The 24,218-nt window shown below is 26.7% G+C and overlaps 1 protein-coding gene across 1 annotated transcript; it reads right to left on the bottom strand.

Moving 5' to 3' along the window:
• Positions 1–21,723: 21,723 nt before the first annotated feature.
• Positions 21,724–23,163, bottom strand: LOC126902170 (uncharacterized). Its single transcript, XM_050679198.1, has one exon. It carries the CDS (start codon positions 23,161–23,163, stop codon positions 21,724–21,726), a length of 1,440 nt encoding a protein of 479 aa, XP_050535155.1.
• Positions 23,164–24,218: the final 1,055 nt, after the last annotated feature.

Raw genomic sequence — 24,218 nt, 5'->3', positions numbered from 1 at the left:
CTATTTATAACAATGTCCACGAGGGTAATGTAATAGTACAGAATATATATTATTTTTACTGATAATGTTTACATGACACCTAAAAGCACGATAAAAATAAAAACTACATATTATAAACAAATAATTTTATACACGAAGTATTATAGTTTAAATATCCAAAGTATACGATTTATTCAAATTATAGTTTTATACTCATGAATTTTTAATAGGGGCGAGACTAATATCAATGATATTTTTGGCGACTCGATTTTTTTACCTAAAATGTTGATTGAGCTTGGGCAATGGAAATACTTTGTTTTACAACCCCTACCCCTTTGAATAGATTTTTCAACTAATTTGATCTTTTAAAATATTTAAAACATCATAATTAATAAAATTCAACATATCGTAAGAAATGGCTATTTAGAAATTTTGAAAAAAATAAGACATTTAATTTTTAATTATTCTTATTAGTGTCAAATAATAATCACGATTTAGTATAGTGAACTTAAACATACTAAATTACATCCCTAATATTAGATTCAGTGTTATTTTTATTATATATAATTATTTTGGAAACAATGACCATTTGTATTAAACATAATAAGTAAATTTCATTAGAAGTTAATAAATTAAATAGACTTCTTTTCTCATGTCTTCAAATATTTCTTCATCTATGATAAACATCATATGATTATTTTATTTGGTAATAACTTTTAAATCGTAGAATATTCTAAGTTTTGAAAGTTGTTAATTTCTTCACGATATTTTGATCTTTTGTTAAAAATTATAATAGCTCCTTTAATATATTGCATTCAAAATATGTGTATGATTTTATATATAATTAAAAAAAATTATAATGTTTCTTTTTAATTTTATAAAAGTTTTTTTAAACTTTTTTAATTAGTGTTTATGAAAGAATATGTAATGATACATCAAGATCAAAAAGATATCAACAAAGGCTTAGTAAAATAATGAAAATTATTATCTCCATAAGATTTATGAATAAATAGATTTAAATACATTTAGAAAAACTTCCTTATGTATTGTATGTTATACTGTATCTGTTATTGATAATTGTAAGGAAAAACTAATTTTAAAACAAAACAAAAACCCCGGAAATATTTTATATTGATACAAGATATCATAAATACTATGAAATTGTTTACATCCAAACCGTTTCAAAAACATTATCTTAAATTTGTTATTTATTTGATATATATTTTATCTTTATTTGTTATTAACAAATAATTCTTTAAGAGGAATATTTACTACAGTTACTGGGCGAAATAATAGTTAGCGAATACAATTTTGTTACTATTTCAATGGATTACTGAGAAGTTTTACATTTTTCATGTTTGTCCCATTAAATCCTGTTTTTACTAAATAATCGTTAACTATTAATGCACCTTAATTCAATAAACAATAAAATATGTAATAAGACCATTTTTAGCTTCGATGCAAAATTGAGAAGGTAAAAACTTTAAATGTGTTTTTGTGTATCTGTCGACATCAGTTTTTCTCAGTTCTCACCGGACCGATTTCGTTGAACGATATGTCAAAAGTTCACAAATTTTATCTAGTAGAAAACATTGCCCTCGGAAATTGAAATTATTTCCCTGTATATAAATAATAATAATACTAATAATAATCAAAAATGCCTTTAGAATTGTATCGAAAGCCTATAAATAATTAATGACCTTTTAAAAACTTGAGCTATTATTTTAAAGTAAACGGATAACATCTTTTCTCATTTTACTATACATTAATATAAGAAAAAAAAGTGAATAAAAATATGATTGTTTTCTTTTTGAGTAATTACAAACAAAGTTTAAAATATTTTTGCGCTATTCTGTAGTACTTAATTATTTTGTGTTTAGTTACTATAACAAAGACAAGTTTATTTAAACATAAACAAAATGACAACGAAATAATGAGACCACATAATGTACATAATGATCAGGGTAGTTAATATAAAATTAATAACAAGAAAAAGCCGTAAAAATTAATTAACTATGTTAGTCAATAGATATATTTTAATTTTTTAGTTTTAATATTATGCTAAGTAGTACAAAAATATTAAGCTACTTGTTTTTTAAAATACTAAAAATTTAAGATAGTACTTTTTATCAAGTTGGTTTTAACTTCATAACTCAAGCGTTTATTTTTTACTATGTACAATTTATTATCTAAAACACACAACAGTGGCAAAGTGCAAACAAATATATATGATACCTGTAGATAATTTTTAATTTTTAGAAGGAATAATTGAATTATTCCAAAAGCAACAAAAACTTCTATATCCCTATTTATAATAATAATACAATTTTTAAATTATACTCAAGTATAATAAATTAATAAACACTTATTATAGTAATTAAATTTAGTATCAAATTTAAATTTAATAACTAAGTAATACAATTTCTGCGGATAAATTAAAAAAAGTTATAAAGTTGTTGTATATAAGATGATTTTTAAAATATTAGCCACTCAATTTCTCTTAAAATAATAATTTTATGAATTTTTTTTTGTATTTTTTAACTTTATATATTTCTCCCTTTACTGATTATTGCATTTTCAAAATTTATCCTTTATAACTTATAATTTATTATAAATAATATAAATTATATTAAAATATAAAATAAAAAAATAATAGACAGTGTCTATTTAATAAATAGACACTGTCTATTATTTTTTTCAAATGATCACATACATATTTATCTAGTAATAAAATTAAAAATGGTCCAATTAAAAAGTTACATGAAAAAAATAATTTTTGAAATAGTACTTCAAAAGTTATTAACATTTTTAAATATAGAATGGAGGAGAAGTGCAACAGAGTAATGTGTAATGTTAAAAATAACATAAATCGCTCTTTATTTCCACTCTATATTTAAAAACAGTTATAACTTCCGAAATAATATGTCAAACGTTCTCATCGACCAGTCATAAAATTATATAATAAAAAACGGTTGTGGTTTTTACCATAACTTTTTTAGCTCAATTTGCAAGTTTGAAATTGACATCATTAAATTTAATATTTTATGAGAATTAAAAAAATCGTATTGTTAAGATTAATATGCAGTCGGGAAATTTAGTAATTACTATTTAATATTAATATGATATTTATAAATAATTCATTAGAGTGATTTGATGTGATTTTACTGTGTAATCCATCATAAACACGAATTTTATACTCTTATTACTTATAAAAATATATAATTGAAAAAAAAAGTTTTTTGAAATTGCCATTTTTTGCAGTAGCATAATTTTCAAATATTCGTCTAAATTTCCAAAATTAAATGTTTTTTTCCAATATATGGTTACTATAAGTTTAACTAGATTGAAATTGATTTTTGTTAATGTGTTAAAAATAGTCTAATGTGAGCTCAGAATTTTTATGAATAAATATAAAAAACCCAAATTATTCCAAGACCAATACCTTCTTAGTTTTACATCAAAACTAAAAAATTCAATCATTAAGTTGTTAAAAAAATCAGATATTCGGAACGGAACAAATTTTCCTCCGTTTTGACATTTGCTCAAGAACGATACTATTAATAAAGACTATTTGAGTCTCTATTATGTCCAAATATGAATTTTGTCAGTATTTTATCATCACTAGTTTTATACGTCTGTTGATGTTATTGAACATTGTGATGTCGCAAGACTCAAATGATATCATTATCCATCAAGATATTGATAGGTAATGTCGGATTCCCACGACTGGTCTACTTTCGAAATATTTATCACTTTCATATACTTGCAAAGCCGTCGGAACACTATACAATTATTGGTGACTTGTCAATTTCCCGCGGATTGTTGGTAAATATGACACAAGTAAAAGGAATTAATGGTAAGTTTACACTTGTAGTTTACTGGAGTACACTTGTGTACTTGTCAAGTACTTAGCCAATATTTGATTTTAGGGTGGCTATTGGTAACATATTTTCACTTCCCCACACACCTATATTTTTACAGTAAAGTGGAAGTTTAAATAGGCCTAATTAGTTATATTAATTTAATAGATGGAAACATAGGGGTAACAATATTTTATAGTATAATAAATTTTATAAATTAATTATAATGTCTTTTACAATATAATTATAAATAAAGTTTTATTTTATAATTTTTTATTTATATATAACATTCGCCAAACGGCTCAAGTGTAGTGTAATTGATACGAATTATGAATTAGAGATAGAATATAAAACTAAATCATTGGCAATAATAATTAATTACAAAAATATTATATAGTATATAAATTAAGGGCTACAAAATTATTAGGCTTAAAAAAGTCAAATAAATAGGTAAATTTTATGACATTCCAAAAATATTCTGTTTAGTGTTGTATTATAACCACAAGATGTTCTATGATATAAAACAGAAAATGTCCGACAAGAGCGTGACAAATATTGGAGCATTATCCACACCGTGAACTATTTTTTTCATTTGGTACAAATGAAAAATATCTTAAATCTTATAATTCTAACCGTACTCTTTTATATATGTATTGTTAATTTATTAAATAAATTAGCAAAATGTATCCTGTTCGTCAACATTTTGTGCACGACAAAGACCTTGACCGATCAATTTGCCAAATTGAAGGTTGCCATCAAATAATACTTTTAAATTCTAATTTTTTCTAAACATTTTGTTACCTAAATAAAATAATTGATATTATAACTTTAAATAGCACAAACAACAGTAAAATGTTTTTTGTTCTACCATTTGTTTTTGTAAAAATAAATTTAAATTATTAAATTAAAATTCTAGTCAGCAATAAACAATGATTTTAAATTTTTAACAAAAAAATGTTTATTACATTAATCTATTCGGTATTGAATTTTTTTATAATTGTGATTTTTATTATTTGTTTGTGGATTCTGTTTTATACATTATATCTTAAACATGGTAATGCACACTGTAAAAAAACATTAGTTGATCAGCGATTACTCCGCGTCGATATACTCGTACAGAATGATTCATTTACTATGAGCTACTTAATTAATAAAAAAATGTAAATAATATAGAGAATTTTTTATTTAATTTCTTTACGGTATATGGTTTTTCTCAATTTATCAATCATGAAGTATTTTTTATATTAATTCCTTATACTTTATAATTTTTAATTTTTTCAAATGACAACATATGTAATTGAAATAGTTTATTTAATAGATAATGATTTAATTAAGTAAATGTTGAGTTAATAACAACTAAAAATTAAAATTGATAACAAAGTAAATTATGCTGAAAATAGTTACATTATTAAAATTCTTAGAATGTTTTTTTTTTTTAATTTTTTTAGTTTTTAATTGACAACGAGAGTGTGGAAGATCACGACGATGTCGTTTTTGAGGTGGAAAGAAAAGAAAAAAATGAAAATAAAGAGAAAGAAGTGAATGGAAGTGAAAGTAATGTTGAAAATAATAAAAAAAATGATTTATTGAATATGATGAGTGATGATTTGAATATAATTGACTACATAAATGGAGGTACAAATATATTATCAGACATGTGTTGTGTATCTCATAAAATCCAATTATCGATTTCAGATGTCCTAAAAAATAATTGCACTTCAAAAATAATTGCTAAAGCTCGATCTATTGTCAACATTTTTACAAACAATCGTAATAATCTATACATTTTTCAAAATGTTATAGTAATGTAAAGTCGAAAAATAAAAATATAAAATCAAAAATTAATTAATGAAATTAATTAAAAAATTTCTCATATTGTAAATGAGAAACTGAAATTAAACTATAATAATAGATGTAAAACTATATTATCACTAAAGGGAAAATCAATAGCTTTATTTCTTATTTTAAGATAAAAATATAGCCAAGGAAAATTTAGTGAACAAAAACTTAGAATTATTCGCCATAAATCACGTTTTATAGAAAACATTTTATAGATAATTGGTATTTAAGTGTTGCTTTTTTACGTTTAATTTCGTAAAAATTTAATGCGTTCAATGTGCACAAGAAAAGACATTATAAAAAAGCTCCAGACATTAAAATATCATTATAATAAGATTTTGCTAACAAATTTCACCTAAATATGTTTCGGAAAAATAGAAATCTAAAGAATACACCATTGAAAAAAATAAAATAACTAATTCGCCTTGACCTATGAATTAACTTAAATTGGTTGAAAAGAAGACAAATATGTCTAAAATACGAAATTTTTTTCAGTAAATACTTCGGGATACTTAACATTGTTAAAATATGAAAGTATAGATAAGGGCCATTAAATAAAAATATTTTTTAAACAAAAAAACAAATAATGCTAAATTAGTAACTAATTTACTATAACATTGTTTGAATCGTATTTAAATATACACAAAATTATCAATATGTACGTTTAGTGTGCATGTCGTGGGCATAATATCGATCCGGGTTAACCCTTACCTCTCCATCACTTCATCATATGGACCGAGTTGCCGTCTGCTTGGTAGGGAGGTGCAGGAGAGGGAGGAAGCTACTACAGCGGGTACACCCCGGCCCTCTCACCTGTTGCCTGTCTACAAAGTCCCCCTCCCAAAGGCGGCGCTAGCTCCCACTTCGTTTGACCTTTATGTGAATTTGTATTAAAGCTTCTTCAACGTACAAAGGCTACTTAATAGATAGGTGGTATTGGACGTGATAATTTAGCGACCGTATTTGACGGTCCAAAAAGTATCTGTTTGGATGATATTATGTTGGTCAATTTTTTAATCGATCACAAATCCAGTGTAATGTATTAACCAAGTGTTAGTGTAGTGTTAACTGCATAGATTTTATTTGATAAAAGACTTAAATAAATTACGTTATATTAAATTAGCCGTTTATTGTTAATCTAAATTGTAGTATCCATCTATATACAATTCTTAGCTTTACAATTAATTTTATTACATATAAAATAAAATAATATAAAATATAAATTTATATGAATTATGTATTTAAATGGCTCAAAATAATTATTATTCATGCCTTGATATTCAAGGCATTAACTCGTTAAAAAGATGTCTTGTTACATTTTTGATTTTAGGAACTCGTAACATACATAAGATAAAATAAGTATTAAAAGTCAAAGTTTTAGTAGACCATCTAGGCAGGCTTCCATTTGCAGTTAAAAAAGAACTTGCGAATGGTTCAAAGTATTATAAATATTAGATATACTTATTTTGAAAAATATTATTATTTAAATTTGATATACTTACAGTACAATAGAAAAATGGGAATTTGGTTTAAGCAGAGACGAAATAAATAATTTAGCTGGAGAATTTGTTACAACAAATAATATAAAATATAATATTATTTCCTTAGATGGAGTCTAAGAAAAAAATTCCAGGGGAAGATTGGTTACTATAAGTCATCATCACATACCTATTAAATAGCCGCTAGGGATCTACATTTTGTCAAATAGTTAGTGTAAGAGAAAACATAAGCGTTTTGTTTGCAGCTAGTGTTTTTTTTTATAAATTATATTGCCACCTTTAATTATATTCAAAAGGAAAGAAATATGAGCTCATATAGATGGACAGTTTCCTAAAAACGCTTATGCTTTGACACAAAACAGTGGATCTGTATTTATAAATTAATTAACAAAAACTTTTACTAAATAGTACCATGTAGTCGACTAATTTAACTCATAAATGATGGACATTCAACACACATAAATATGAACCTAATTTTAGAAGCAATTAAAAATTATATTACCATATTAAAATTACCTCTGCATTCTCCAGCCTCTAAATTTATCAACATTTGAATCTGAGAAAGTTAAATAAGATGATAATTTTAAAATTATTTGTATTTAAACAAGATAATTATTTAAAATAATAAAAATAACTCAACATAATTCAACTATTATTCTTAAAAAGTAAATTATGAAGGCAATATGTATTTTTAATTAGACTTAATTAAAAATATTGTCAGTGGTGTACTTTTTGTCTTATACATTTTAGCAATATTTGTCTCCTAAATTGAGTGATTCGCGAAAAAAAAGTGTCATTGGTCCTCATTAAAAATCGTGGTTATATATTATCTATAAAAATAATTTATTGGTAAAATAATAGATTGAAATTGAAAGTATAAAAAGAATAGTAACATGCCGAATAACTCGCAGGGGATTCGTAAAGACTTATAGTATCAAGTCTTCAACACAAGACTCAAAATTGCTATTGTTCTGTAGCCAACTTATTAAAAGACATTTCAGTGTGTTTATTAATTCTCCAATCAAACAAAATTGTCTACAAACAGGTAATTTTCAAGAGTAGATACTTTGCCAAAAATTGATAACAAAGATCTTATGTGTGTGACTTTTCCAGTCAAATTCGAAATCCAAGTGTAGGTCAACCATTGAAGATTTGAAGGTGTCGTTTTGTTTAGAACAATCAGTCAAGACTATAAATCAACGTTTTTTGTGATTTATGTAGTCCACCAGGGGAAACAGTTCTTTACGACCTTAGTACATTTTCTGGAATTGTGCATATGAGTTGTTATGAACGTTGGGTACTTGTTGTTGTTTTGGTTGTCGCACAGGTACTCGAATTAATAGATTAAATACTTTTCTAATTACATTTTCCCACGATTTTTCAAAAACTAAGTATGACTTGGGAGAATTCCGCCAAACCAAAATCGAATAAAAGTTAAGTAATAATCGGATAACCAACCTACCAAACTTATAATTCCACCAAAATTGGACGTCATTAGGTTATCGGTTAAGGTGGACAGGGAGGAAGCCATAAATCTTAGGAGTCGACGAACCGAATGGAAAAGTTATTGGTTATGTATGATCGAAGTGTACCTTTTCGTCGAAATTCGGTATTATTGAAATTCGTTGGTCGTTGTAACCTAATTCAGTAACGATAAAGTATTATATTATTATAAATTATAACCTTTCATATAATGAAAGGTTGTGCTTCTTGTACGGCACGAAATTTGGTCTGCCACTTTCGGAATCTTTGAACGCCGTGCGACACATACCACTTTCTTCCCATGCCTGCGCACATCGTTGACGGTCATACGGATGGGCACTTTGGTTTCATATAACAACTCGGCTATTTTGTGCGTTACATCGGTAATATGCAACACAAACGCTTTGGTGACGTCATCGCGATCCTCAAACCTACGATATATCATCGGTGATTGTGGTATAACGTAGCGTTCGAGGAGTTCAGAACACATCGTCTGATACCATGAACGCGTAGCTAATAGGATGGTGAGTATGCATAGTTCTAGTGTTGGTGCCCGTATATTCATCAGTTTGCTACAGTGAAGTCTCAAAATCAGTTTAGATGACAAAAGGCAATCGTTGCGTTTCTGGTCATGTGTCAAATGCGACTTTGCTACTGTCTACCGGCATTACTGACGACACTTGTTTAATTTTACCGCATATTAACTTGTGTTATTCCAACGCTTTGAAGGCATTGAGTTTATTCTTTTTAAACTTTGAAGTTTGTGAAAATTGTTTCACAAGTGTTTTGTTTTCTGTATGTTGAATATTTTGTCTGTAATATTTCAATAAACTAATAAAAACTATTTCAACGGTAAAGATATGATTATATTGTTTTTTAGCTTCCATGAAAAGCTGTGAAGGTATTAATTTTACTATGATGTATTAATAAAATAATAATTTTCTTTTTTGTGTTTGTTACTACTTTTTCACAGCTCTCATTGAACCGATTTCTTACAACAATAAATTAAAAGAAAACAAACCATTACTAGTTGAAGACATTACCCTCAATAATTAAAAAAATTTCTCTTATTCCCTTTAAATTTGAAAAAAAAAATACAATTTTAAAAATCGGTAATTTTCAAATTTTTTTACTTAAATTTGCTATAACTTTTTGAAAAATAATTAATTAGAAACAATTTGTATTTATATAGACCTTAGGTATTTACCAATAATTTTGTATACTTTTTTTTTGAAAATTTGACCTTTTACCTTCTTACAGGAGGATTCAAAATGGCAATTTTTCCACAAAAAATTAACTTTTTAAAATGTTCCAGTAATACTGACACTTTAATATATAACTTAAATTTAAGTTTATATAATATACTTTAATCTGAAAAAAGTTTGACCTATAGATTTTTCTTTATTGTAAAAAGGGACTTGAAAATTAAAGAAAAATGTTTAATTTTTGTGTAAAAATTTCAATAAATTGTTGTATAAAACTAATTAGAAAGTGTTTATAAGATCTTTGTGTACGTTGCATTGATGGAGGATTAACAGCAGAAGCTGAAACTGCAGAGAAAGTTAAATGGGACCAATTCTCTTAATACTTTATTGAAAAATATTTATTTTTATTTTTAACCTATATAATTTTAAAAAATATGTTTAAAAAGTAATTTTTTAGCTTCGATGTTTTTTTTTAATATTCTACGATTACCAAAGTCATGTAAATAAAGATTGGGTACACCTATCCCTCGATCACCACACAAAAAAATTCAATATGAAATTCCCTTTGTGTATATTTTTTTTCATTTAAATTTATATCATTAATACTTTATTAAAAATGTACAACTAGGAAATTTTTTATTTTAAAATACCATACAATGGAAGTACACCGATTTTCATAAAATTTATATGAATTTAATTGACATAGAATACATATATATAAGTTAAACTTATTTTATTTATTTGCTTCTTTTAAGTTGAAAAAAACGACTTTGAAATTTTGGACAAGCTTTAATTGTTCTTTTTATCTATCGAACAATGCGATATACGTTTGCTGCATCAATAACACTTATGTCGTTCACGCTTAATGAACGTGGTCCGAACCCCATTTTTTTGATTTTTATCTAATTTAGATTGTATAACTTCAATGAATATCAAATACATCACTGTAGTGTCCCCTCGTGAGAAGGAATTTCTTATTCATATTACAATTATTTAACAATGTGGTTTACTTTTTGTGTCTGTCATTCATTCTTCTCAATATTTACTTGACCAATTTTTTTTAAATTATACGTCTAATGATAACAATTTGTATATTAATTAAATATATTACTCTAAAAAATTTAAAAAAAAAGTTCAACTTAATCAATTAAAAAATTACTGAGCCCACATTCTTTACATAGATAATTAAAATCATTCAATTCTAATTTTTAAAGTATTTATTGTTGAATTAAGTTTGATATGGTAGGTATACTAAACTTGCAAGGTTTTTTTTCTTACTAAATAATGCCTTGCCTTGTCGTTGCCCGATTGGTATATCTTGGGCAAATTTAAGTGCAATGGTATCCCGTTCTCTTCTGCACTGGGAACATGGTGCTTTTTCGCCACCATAGAAACGCACGTATGGTCACCCATCCGTTCATCTACGGCAATATACCCGGCTTGACACTAGAGTTTTGTCAACAACTAATGTGTCCAACGCGCCATACCACGCCCCTTGCAAGTTGAGCTAAAAAAAATTTATGGTAAAAATCAACTTTAAAGAACCATAAATTAATAATATAATTTGCAACTTTGCTGCTATACCACTGCGCTACCGTTTTTTTAATTTTTCCGTTACACAGTAGTTTGCATTGTTTTTAGATAAAACAGCTTTAATATTATAAAATACACATTATATTTTTTAATAAAAATTAATAGTTGTTTAATTTTTAAATTTATAAGTACGTCGATTATTAATAGAGTCAAAGTTATTTTTTCAATCATTAAATCGTGTTAGATCATATTATAGTGTAGTATATTTGTTGATTACCATTATTATTATTTATTTTGCTTAGAACTTAATTTAATTTATTTGTATGACTTATTAATTTAATAAATTATATTTATTAAGTTAAAAGCGGTTACGTATCCTTTCTTTACATATTTTCCACTAAAATCATTTAAGTAAAAAGTTTTTAAGTGCATTAAATAATTGTTCTTGTCATTAATCCTATTAAGAGAATCAAACAAAACAACGATATGACCGAGAGAATGCGCTTTTAGACAACTGAACTCTTCAGTCATCTCCTATCAATCATTCCAGATAGTATGCGCGTACCTGTACTGCCGCCTAATACTACTTTGGAACGGCTTATCATTGTACCAGTGACTGCTATGCTGTGCATTACATGTTTTTTTAATTTATAAAGACGATAAAATGCACATAATAAATTAATATGTAATAATAATTTTAGCCGATTGAAAAATGATTTTTTTCGTCCGAAAAAATATAAAAAATTGTTTTTCATATCTTTTTATGCAGCTTCTACGACACATGTACCTTTAAAGTAATCTGTTAGATTTTAGTGTGACCGGTTGGTGTTGCCCTGCAAATAGTTGGCATGGAGATGAAAAAAATTTAATCAAACAAATTTTTAATTAATGTCAATTTTTATTTTTGTGTGTGATTTCAAATATTTTTTGGCTCTTTTATATCCAACTTGAGCAACCTTTTAGGGAAATGAGAATCTTCAATCTCCAGAAGTAAACACATCATGTTAAACCTACTAAAATATTAATGACTGTGTAACGCATGTTTCACAAAATACACAAAACGCAGTAAAGTTGAAATATCAAAGTATACTGATTCCAACACAATAGTTATATAACTTTCAGTGTAACGTTATAATGCACAATGAAGAAAGAAATAAAAGTTCACTAAATAAATTCATACTTGGTCAGAATAAAATTTGTGATTGATATTACACAGACAAAATGTATAAATTCATACATTTGTTCATAGCGATTGTCAAACACAAGCGGATGTAGGGATTTTAAAATAAATCCCATTTCACATCTATCAAAGAAATCAAAAATGTGTTTAAATATATATGATTTTTCTACCATTTCAATTGAATTTCAAATTCAATTTCAAAAGAATTATTATTTATGACAAACCTTAAATTAAACTAGGAGTAAAAAATTTCGTGGATGCAAAAAATTGAAATAAAAAAAGTTAAACTTTGAATTAAAAAAATACGCTACTTGGCGATAGGGTCAAGTAGGATAATTGTATACAATTGGGGTAATTATAAATGCATTTTTTCGAAATATATTGCAGATTTTATTTTAGATTGAATAGTTGAAAAGAAAAATTGAGTATCGAAATGCTCATATGAAATTTAATTTAAGTTTATATTCTCTATAGTGCGAGTAAACTTTGTAAACTAAGTGTGTATACGCACTCAATACATACATATAGTGAGGAGTATTTTATGTGCCATAAATATATTTATAATCAATCTGAAATATGTAAAACGCTGTTTAATGACGCCTATACCCATTTTTCGTTTTACACGTTTTTCATAAAACTCGCCATTTTATCCTATGAAATTTAATATATGTAGAGATTATTAATTACAGACTTAACAATTTATAATTTCTTACCACTCATTATGAAAAATCTTAAAAATCAAAAAATGGTCTTGAGTAATACCTTTTACTACGTATAAATAGATTCAGGACCGGTAAGCTTTAAATGCATACTCAAATTTTTCTTGATGACCTTTAAATTTTTGACTAATAATTAACTTTTCGAAAAAAGAATATCTGACTTTAGTCGACCAATAAAATATCAGCTACTAAAATGACAGTTGGTTCGTCGTGGTGCCTTCACATACAATAAATGCTGTCGATTCATATTAGTTTTCCTTATGTTGTAAAATTAAAATGTAAGTCCTATTACATCCGTCAATAATAACAATATTTTTATAAATTCAGATAAGCGACTGCTAAATGGTACCCCTGTGCGTCGATAATAAAATATAAAATAACTAGTGATGGGAATTTTCGAATATTTTAAACTATCGAATAGTGTATAATTATTCGACAATAACATAACGAAACTTTCTAAATATAACCTAAACTATTAACGTTATCTATAAAACGATTTTTTGAAATATGATTAGGAAACACTTATCTAAAAGTACTATAAACACTGATGAAATCGGTTTATTTTCTTATACGTTAGTAACCTTGTTATTAGTGCAAATTCGACTATACTGTCGAATAATGTTAGATATAAAAATCGAACAACGTGTTAAAATTAAATTTCTTGTTAAATTAAAAAAAACTGTTGCGAAATCATTTCGTATATTATGTGAAGTTTATGGTGAAGAATGTTTATCAAGAGCTCGCGTTTTTGAATGGCTCAAACGGTTTTGCAATGGAAGAGAGGACGTGGAAGACGAAATTAGTTGAAAATTCAAATATGAAAAAAGTGTGTGCTAAAATGGTTCTTAAAAATTTGATCAAAAATTCAATCGCAATGAAATTTGTTCTGACATCTTAAAAATCATCAAAGATGATCCATCTTTTATAAATAATATCATTACGTGTGATGAAACGTGGATTTTTATATATGATCCTGAAACTAAAAGGCAATCCATGCATTGGAAGACACCAACTTCCCCAAGAATGAAGAAAGCACGAATGAGCAGTCGAAATTCGAAGCAATGCTCATTGTTTTCTTTGACATTAAGGGAATAATTTTTGTTGAATGGGTTCCTAGTGGGTAACTGTCAACCAATATTATTATAAAGAGGTATTAATTAAATTAAGAGAATGTGTTAGAAAAAAGCGATCAGATCTGTGGAAGAATGGCTTGGTTCTTCACCAAGACAATGCTCCAGCTCACAGTGCATTTTCAATTCAATGTTTTTTAACTGAAAAAAATATTTCTACACGCCAGATCTTGCTCCTTGTGACTTTTTCTTATTCCCAAAAATTAAAAATTTATTAAAAGAAACCCATTTTCAAACGGTTGATGACGTAAAAATGAAAACGGCAGAACTTCTAAAAGGGCTAACTGAAAGCGATTGGCAACATTGTTTTCAAGAATGGCAGTGACGTATGCAAAAGTGTGTTGATGCTGAGGGAAGGTACTTTGAAGGTGACAATCATTAAATTGTAAAATTTTAAAAATAAATAACTTTTATTAAAAAAGTCTCGTTATTTTATTGTCACACCTCGTATAAAAATACAAAAATATCGAATAGTTCTAAAAAATATTCGAATAGACTATCGAATAGTTTTAAAAACTTTTCAAATAGGATACCGAATGGTTTTCAACAAATATTCGATTAGTTCTATCTAAAATTTTTATTAAGTACACTTAATTAGCGAATACTTAAAATAAATTATTATACAATTAATAATAGTAAAAATTAGTGATCGGCATTTTCAAATATTTTAAACTATTGTATAACTATTTGAATTGTATTTATACAACCGAATAGTTTATTTTTAGCTTAAACTATTGAATAGTTTAAAAACTATTCGAATATATTGTGTAACTATCGATTAGTTCCATAGTTACTATTCGATATTTCACATCATTAAAAATAACTGGTTTTAATATATGGCGAGGGAGCAGTTAATGAGTTATGGTAATCAGTTACCGCCGCTTAACAGGAAAATCGTCATGTTAAAAATGACACTAGGGACTAACACATGTCGACAGAAAAAATTCAATTTATTGTATAAAATCTATGATCTAGTGTTTTTCTAATTTTTATAACGCAACTCTGAAGTTATTTATTGAACATTTAAAAAACCAAAAAATAGCGAATATAAAATAATAGAAATGATGTTAAAGAAAAAATTTAAATGCTAGATCACAGATAATTTTTTCCTTTATAATTTTTTAAAAATTTTAGAACTGTACTTTTTCAACTATAGCATTAACACAGATCAAATACAGTTGTTTCGCACAAAACATGTTAAAATCGTTTTATTCTATGTAAGGCATCCTTCAAAATAAAAGTTTGGATAAATGTTACGCCAAAGCCTTTTTTTGATCAGGTTATTAGTTTTATTTATTTTTTTGGCGTGTATTTACTTTTTCAATGTGTTTTATACAGCATGTTAGATTTTTTTAAACATAAATATTACTATTATTATGTTTCATGTAATTTGTATAAATAATATAATTGATATTACATATTTTAATTTAATGGCTTTATTATTAGATTAATCCGATATTTGACATACTTCAGATTAAAATTAAGTTTATTAAAATTTTTTTTTTTTTTGTGGAGATTGGTTATCTTATGTAGATTACTTTTCAACTATAATTTAATTAATGTACATTATAATATATATTTAGTTTAAAATAAAATTTAAAACTTTCCTTGAACATAACAAAAATTTCTACTATAAAAGAACAAAACAAAAACACTACAATATTATAGTAAATGGGGTACTTGAATAATGTGTAAAAAAAATTGACTAAACCGATGATATAATGAACAGCATATATTTTATTAATAAAATTTATTTCCAATACTAATAGGCGATAAATAATAAATAGCAAAATTACCCAACCGGACGGTCTATTAACATTTTTAATTAAAAGTTATTACAGTGCATAACCGATTAAACTATTATAAATTTAAATATATGTATAATCTCAAATAAAATGTAAAAAGAAGATTTAAAACTTCTATCAAATAAACAAACATTACTGTTACAAAAATAATAACTTTATTCTAGTAAAAGTGTTGCTTGAATAATTTATAATAATAATTGACTAAGTCGACAGAATAAACAGCGTACATTTTATAAATGAAATTTATTTACAATAATAATGAGCAATAAATAATGAACAGAAAAATAACTCAACCAAACGGTTTATTAATAGCAATAATTTTAGTATATTTGAGCGACAAATTTAAACAATCCTACTCAGCAGATAGACAGATATTTTAAAAACGGCGACAAATACAAATAAAAGAGAAGGTAATAAACAAACTGGCAACGTGGTATTAGGGAAAAGAATTATTTTAATGCTCTATCCTTTGTAATTATACAGATCTATCGAAGTAACGTTGTCAGTTTTTTGGGTACAGAGTCACGTTCTCTCAAGCAATATTTCATTTTACTATACATTTATGACACTTAAAGTTTGTTCATGTGAATATTTGAATTGGTCGCTCTTACTACTTTCCTCAATAACTTCACTACATATTTTCTCAAATATCTGTCCAACTAGTTAATAAAATCTAATTTATTAGATAATCAACAAATTTGTCGCCAATGTGTTGTGTAGTTTTCAATTTATCGCTCTAGCATATTTGTGACAATTTTTATCATTAGACGTTTCAAGGCCGCGCATTTCATTTGCCTAAATATAAGAATGACATCCGGAGTACTAGTCCAATGATTATTATCTACCAGTCATTTTTTTAATTATACTATTTTTTTATTTTAGAGCAGTTAAAAATGTAAATCACCATTTAAAAAATAAAGCTGGTGTCCTTAAAGTATAAAGAACAGATTTGAAAAATATTTAACTACTTATAGCTTAACATTATATTAATAATCAAAGTCAAAAAAAATATTTTCAAGATTATTAGGAGAAATATTGTTGTCAATGATAAATCAATAACTCGATTGATGAATATAAAATAATCAATAAATTTGTCGCCAATTTGTTTAATAGTTTTCAACTTAATTGCCATATATATTTGTTACTGGATAACACTATTTTTATCGTTAGACGTTTCTAGGCCGCGCAATTTTATCTGACTAATTATAAAAATACTTATAATTTTCGGAGTATTGCTCCAATGATTATTATCTACCAATCATTTTTTAAATTATACCATTTTCTATTTTATAATCAAGTTAAAAAATTTATGTTGCTATTTAAAACTATTAAGTTGGTATTCTTAAAGGATAAAAGACTGACTCAAAAAGTATTTAATCACTTGTAATTTGAGAGATCAATAGTACTCAACAAAGACATAAAAAAAAAAAAAAAAACCAATAGTATTATTACTTCTGGAAAAAATTAGTAGTCAATGTGTAAATCGATCACTCTGTAAAACTAATTAAATAACATATTATATATATATATATATATACATTTAGCAATACTTCAGGCAATTTGTAAGTAACAGTTTTATACATTTATTATCTATACAATTTTGTAAACAATTATTTATACTTTTTAATTTTTAATTAAAAGTTATTACAGTGCATAACCGATTAAACTATTATAAATTTAAATATATGTATAATCTCAAATAAAATGTAAAAAGAAGATTTAAAACTTCTATCAAATAAACAAACATTTCTGTTACAAAAATAATAACTTTATTCTAGTAAAAGTGTTGCTTGAATAATTTATAATAATAATTGACTAAGTCGACAGAATAAACAGCGTACATTTTATAAATGAAATTTATTTACAATAATAATGAGCAATATATAATGAACAGAAAAATAACTCAACCAAACGGTTTATTAATAGCAATAATTTTAGTATATTTGAGCGACAAATTCAAACAACAGTTTTTAGCAGATGGGACAGATATTTTAAAAACGGCGACAAATTAAAATAAAATACATGCCAATAAGCAAACTGGCAACGTCTGATATTCATAAGCATTAAGAAATTCAATGCTCTGTCCCCTTTAATTATGCAGATTTATGGAAGCAACGTTGTCAGTTTGCTTATGAAGTTATTTCTAACCCGCGGGACACAATCGAACGCAACTATTAAGAAATATAGGATCTTTTATTTGTATCTTACCATTTGGTCGCCGTGTCACGTTCTCTCGCGTAATGCATATATATAAATATATTAATTGTACTATACATTTATGATATTTTAATTTTGTTTATCCGATTATTTAAATTCGTCGCTCTTACTACTTAACACGTTTGTCTTCAGTATTAATTTTCTCAATTATCTCGAATTTAAAATAATCAATGAATTTGTTGCCAATTTGTTTGTTGTGCAGTTTTTAATTTATTTTTCTTACATATTTATGACTATTTTTATCATTAAACATTTTTCGGCTGCTCATTTCCATCTGCCTAAGAATAAAATTACTGGTACCATAGCTATTATCGACCAGTTATTTTTTATATTAGATCATTTTCTATTTTAATAATGGTTAACCGCAAATAGAGGCATAAATCACTTGTAATTTGAGAGATCAATAGTATTCAACAAAGCCAAAAAAAATACTACCAAGAGTATTATTATTTTAGAAAAAATTTAGTAGTAATATAGTGATAAATCAATTACTTAATAACAATAACAAACTGAATACATTTTATAAATGTAATTTATTTTCAATACTAATGGGCAACAAATAAATAGAAAAATTACTTCACCAAACGGTCTATTAATAGGAATTTATATTTTACAATTTAATTTTATAAGCAAGTTAATAATGTACGTTGTAATGTATTACTACTTTAGGAGAAATTTAGACGACTATGATAAATCAATCACATTGTAAATCAATTTAATATATATATATATATTAGTAATATTTCACACAATTTTTATTTAACAGTTTTATACATTTATTAAATTGCTTTTTAATAATTTTTTAATATATTATTTCAACTATTGTGGTGTTCTTGTAAAAGAAAAAATTATTTAATTAAATATCAAAGGCGGCTCGAGGTTTGGACGACGAAACGATCGTACCTTCACTAAAATTAATTAAAAAAAGAAAATTAATTGTAAATTCTTAATTCTACATTTTTATTAAAAATGCAAATATTTAAATAGTCAAATAGTTATAATACACTTGTGTGCGAACATAAAAGTTGTTTTCCTCAGTATTTGTGGATGCCCATGTACACACGAGCAGTGTTTGGACGCCCACAGCGTCGTCCCAGCAATATTCTGAAACTTATATTATAAGCGAGGCGCTGCAATGATGTGCCTGCGGGGACAGTTAAGCTGCAATCTCATGTACAGGTTTTGGACAACCGGCAGCGACGTCGATACAGTAAAATATTAGTGTATTTCTATATGGGATAATTTATTTTTAGATTTAATACGTGTACTCTCGTAGTTATCGGTTGCTATAATAGTATAATAGCTATCATTATTGTTTTCATTTCTATTTTCTACTGCGACCTTTAAATAATAATATGAGCATTGTATTTTATTTTATTTTATTCAATTTGAAAATTTTTTATACCTGTGACTAGTGGTATTATATTTAAAGTCGCATCACCACAACTAGCACTCAAGAGCTCTTACTACTTAGCTGGATTTACTTCAGTATTTATTTCCTTAAATAGCAGTCCTTTAAATTAAAAATAATCAATGAATTTATCGCCAATTTGTTGTGTAGTTTCTACTTAGTGCTCAAGTGTATTAGTAAACAGTGTAACTATTTTTATAGCTTAAAATTATTTCATGACCACACTCTTTCACCCGTTAGCTATAAAAACTTGTTAATTTCTCAAGTACTGATTAAAAAGTTATTATAGGCCAGTTTTTTTTTAATTAGATAATTAATATTTTATAAGCAAGTTAAAAATGTATGTTGTAATGTATTACTACTTTAGGAGAAATTTAGACGTCTATGATAAATCAATCACTCCGTAATTTATATATATATTTTAGTAATATTTCACGCAATTTTCATTTAACAGTTTTATACATTTATTAACTTCATAATTTTGTAAACAATTATTTATAATTTTTAATCAAAAGTTATTATAGTGCATAAACGATTAAATTACAATATATATTTAGTTTAAAATAATATGTAAAAAGAAAATTTATAACTTCTATCAAACATAATAAATATTTGTAATAAAAAATAATAATAATTTTAATATACTAAAAATTGTGCTAAATTCATTTATTTGTATCACAAATTGACAAAGCCAATATAATAAACAACATACAATTTATATACAATACTAATGAGCAATAAATAATGAACAGAAAAATAACTCAACCGAACGGTATTAATAGCAATAATTTTAATATATTTGTGCGACAAATTCAAACAACAGTTTTTAGCAGATGGGACAGATATTTTAAAAACGGCGATAAATTAAAATAAAATACATGCCAATAAGCAAACTGGCAACGTCTGATATTCATAAACATTAAGAAATTCAATGCTCTGTCCCCTTTAATTATGCAGATTTATGGAAGCAACGTTGTCAGTTTGCTTATGAAGTTATTTCTAACCCGCGGGACACAATCGAACTTAAATTTGTTGCGTAGTTATCAATTTAGTACTCTAGAATAGCTTTCTTGTAGTATATTAGTAATCGGATTTTATCGTTACACATTTTCGGTCGCAAACTTCTACTGTCCTGAGAATAAGTATGTTAATAAATTTCGAACTGCTAGTTTAAAAATTGTTATTGATCAGTCATATACTTAATTAAATACTTTTAAAGTTATTTATAAGTTACTGTTTTATATGTTATTTAAAAATTTTTTTTTCAAGGTAATTATTATTTTAGAAGAAACATAGTGGTCCATGATAAATCAATCACTCTGTAAATTTATTTAAATAACATATTTAAAATTTTAGCTTCGATACAAAACTATTAAAAGGTATTAATTTTACTATGATGTGTTTAATTAATTATTTATTTTTTTTTTTGTGTCTGTTACCACTTTTTCTCAGCTCTCACCGAACCGATTTCTTTCAACGATACGTTAAAATATCACAAATCGTATCTAGTCGAAGACATTACGCTCAGAAATTGAAAAATGTTTCCTCGTTCCCTGTAAATGGGGAAATCTCCAAAAAAATCGTTAATTTTCGAAATGTTTTCAATTTTTTTTACTTAAAACTACCATTACTTTTTTTATTTTTATTTTTTAAGCTTCAACTTCTAAGGTTATTAGTTTGAACAAAATTAAATTATTAGGTTACATATATGATTATACATAGTATTTCTTAAACTAGTTAAATACAAATATACAATGGCTGATTAAATTGAGTTGTACATATCGATTAGTTTAAGAAATGAGATTATTTTGAAGGTGTTGTCATGGGTTGGGCTGAGGGCTTCAAAGAGGTTATCAGGCATTTCTTATCTTTTTCTGGTATCTATATGGTTACGACATTGGACAAGGAGGTGCTTGACTGTGAGAGGTTCTCCGCAGGTTTGGCACATTGCAGGATCTTTTCTGCGCATAAGATGTTCATGGGACATCTTTGAGTGGCCAATACGTAGTCTGTTGATAACTACTTCGTCTTTGCGATTTGATGTATGAGGTTTGGGCCAGTATTCTGTAGTATTTTTTATTTCCCTTAGTTTTTTATTAGGTGTACGCCGCCATTCGGATTCCCATACATTTGTACAAAAGGTGCTTACATTCCTATGGATGTCAATGAGTGAGGAGTATGTGCGTATCTCGGTCAGAGGGTTATTTACTGCTTCACGAGCTACTTGGTCGGCTTTTTCATTGCCATCTATTCTACAATGACCTGGTGTCCATATAAACCGTATGTACTTGTTAGCTTTTACAATGATGTTGCTTATTTTAATTGCTAGGGTGCTTGAGTACCAGTTATACTTAAGATTGTTAAGAGCGCTGAGTAAATCTGTACAAATGTTAGTGATTGAATCAGGTAATTGAATGGCTAGGTAGACTCCTTCCAGGAGTGCAAAGTATTCCGCCGTATAAATACTGTTATGGTCTGGTAGTTTGTACGATATAGATTGATGGCCATTTATGATAGCAATCGCGACGCCTGAGTTGGTTTTGGAGGCGTCTGTATAGATTTGTGGGTTTGACGGAGGAGAGTTGATGATTTCATTGAATAAATTTTTATAGATAATACTTGACGTTTCTTTTTTACTATAATTAGCTAAATTGGTGTCCACGAGAAAGGATGGCACTCTCCAATGAGGCACCACACTATATTCTCGTTTGATAATTGAATTTGGATCGATATTGTTAAGCGACATTTCATACAGCATCCTTAAACCCAATGGTTTTTTTAGATTTGAATTGGAGCAAAATATATTTGCAAAACGATTTTGAGTCACAAATGGTAATGTAGAGTTTTCTGGGGAGGAAAGGATGCGAGAAATATAATTTAGAGCTAATTTGGTTCTGCGAATATGAAGGGGAGGTTCTCTAGAAATGGATAAAATTCTTGGGATGGGGCTGCTTCTTAATGCTCCGGTTGCAACTCTTAGACCATTGTTATGAATTATGTCAATTGTTTTTTGGAGGTTAGGGTATGAATTGGTATAGCAAATTGATCCATAGTCTAATTTAGATCTAACAAGAGATCTATATAGGTTGATTAAGACGGAGCTTTTTGCTCCCCATTCAACATGGCTCAACGTTTTCAGGATATTGATACTTTTTGTTGCACTTGTTTTGGTCTTAATTATATGAGGTTTCCATGTAAGTTTATCAAAAATCAAACCTAGAATTTTTATGTTGTTCACGAATGGTAAAGGTGTGTTTCCCAAAAATAACTTTGGTTTTGAAATTTGTTTTTTTTTGGTAAACATGATGCATTTGGTTTTTTCTGGTGAGAAAATAAAACCTGAGTGGAAGCACCAGTTGGACAGGTCGTTTAGGTAATCTTGAAGACGGCGTGTCATTGATTTAATGTTTTTCCCTTTGAGATAAATATGAGTGTCGTCTGCAAACATAATTGATTTCACAGGATGTGAAATTTCATCAGGTAGGTTGTTGATTGCGGCTTGAAAAAGTAGAATGCTCAGGGGGGATCCTTGTGGGACTCCATTCTCGAGTACACATTTTTCTGAGAAGTGGTCATTTATTTTTACTTGGAAATAACGAAATTACTTTTTTAAAAACAACTTAATCTATAATTTAACTATAATTTTTTTTTATAGATATATAATGTCTTTATCTATCATTTGGTATATTGTTTTTTAAAAGTTTGACCCTTTACCCTGCCCACAGGAGGGGATTCAAAATGACAACTTTTTCACAAAAAATTTACTTTTACACTTATCTTTTGAAAGTGTTCCAGAAAGTCTGACACTTTTATATATATCTTAAATTAGAGCTAATAAAATGTACTTTATTATGGAAAAAAAAATTTTGGGGCTTTATTAAAGAGCACAGCAAAATTAATTTTATTCCATCTCCGATGTCATATGATAACTCTATTTATGATAATACCCGAGCTATTTCTAATGCATTTGCAAATTATTTTTCGTCAGTATACATTAGTTCTCCATCTATTATTACCCACCATAATACTAATATTTTAACTGAATCCATAATTAATGCCTCGTCTCTACATAATATGTAGAGTATATTATACTCTTATCTGAAGTTTTTGAAAGACTTTAAAGTATGGGTCAAGACTGCACTTTTGAACCAGATAATTTACCTCCAATTGTTTTATTTAAATGTTGTTATGCCCTTGCTCGTCCAATCCACACTTTGTTTAATATGTCCCTTACTCTTGGTACTTTTCCTCAAATATGGAAATCTAGTTTTGTAATACCAATCTTTAAATTTGGTAATCGTAATTCTATATGCAATTATTGCCCATTTTCAAAATTAAGCTCGATACCAAAACTTTTTG

Source organism: Daktulosphaira vitifoliae, unplaced genomic scaffold (genome assembly GCF_025091365.1).
Source record: "Daktulosphaira vitifoliae isolate Bord-2020 unplaced genomic scaffold, ASM2509136v1 Scaffold_3, whole genome shotgun sequence".
Classification (NCBI taxonomy): domain Eukaryota; kingdom Metazoa; phylum Arthropoda; class Insecta; order Hemiptera; family Phylloxeridae; genus Daktulosphaira; species Daktulosphaira vitifoliae.
This window is presented reverse-complemented; position numbering and strand designations above follow the sequence as displayed.

What these genes read in the sequence shown, in the direction of transcription:
- LOC126902170 (XM_050679198.1), bottom strand. Translation starts at nt 23,163, where the DNA reads ATGTTTACCAAAAAAAAACAAATTTCAAAACCAAAGTTATTTTTGGGA.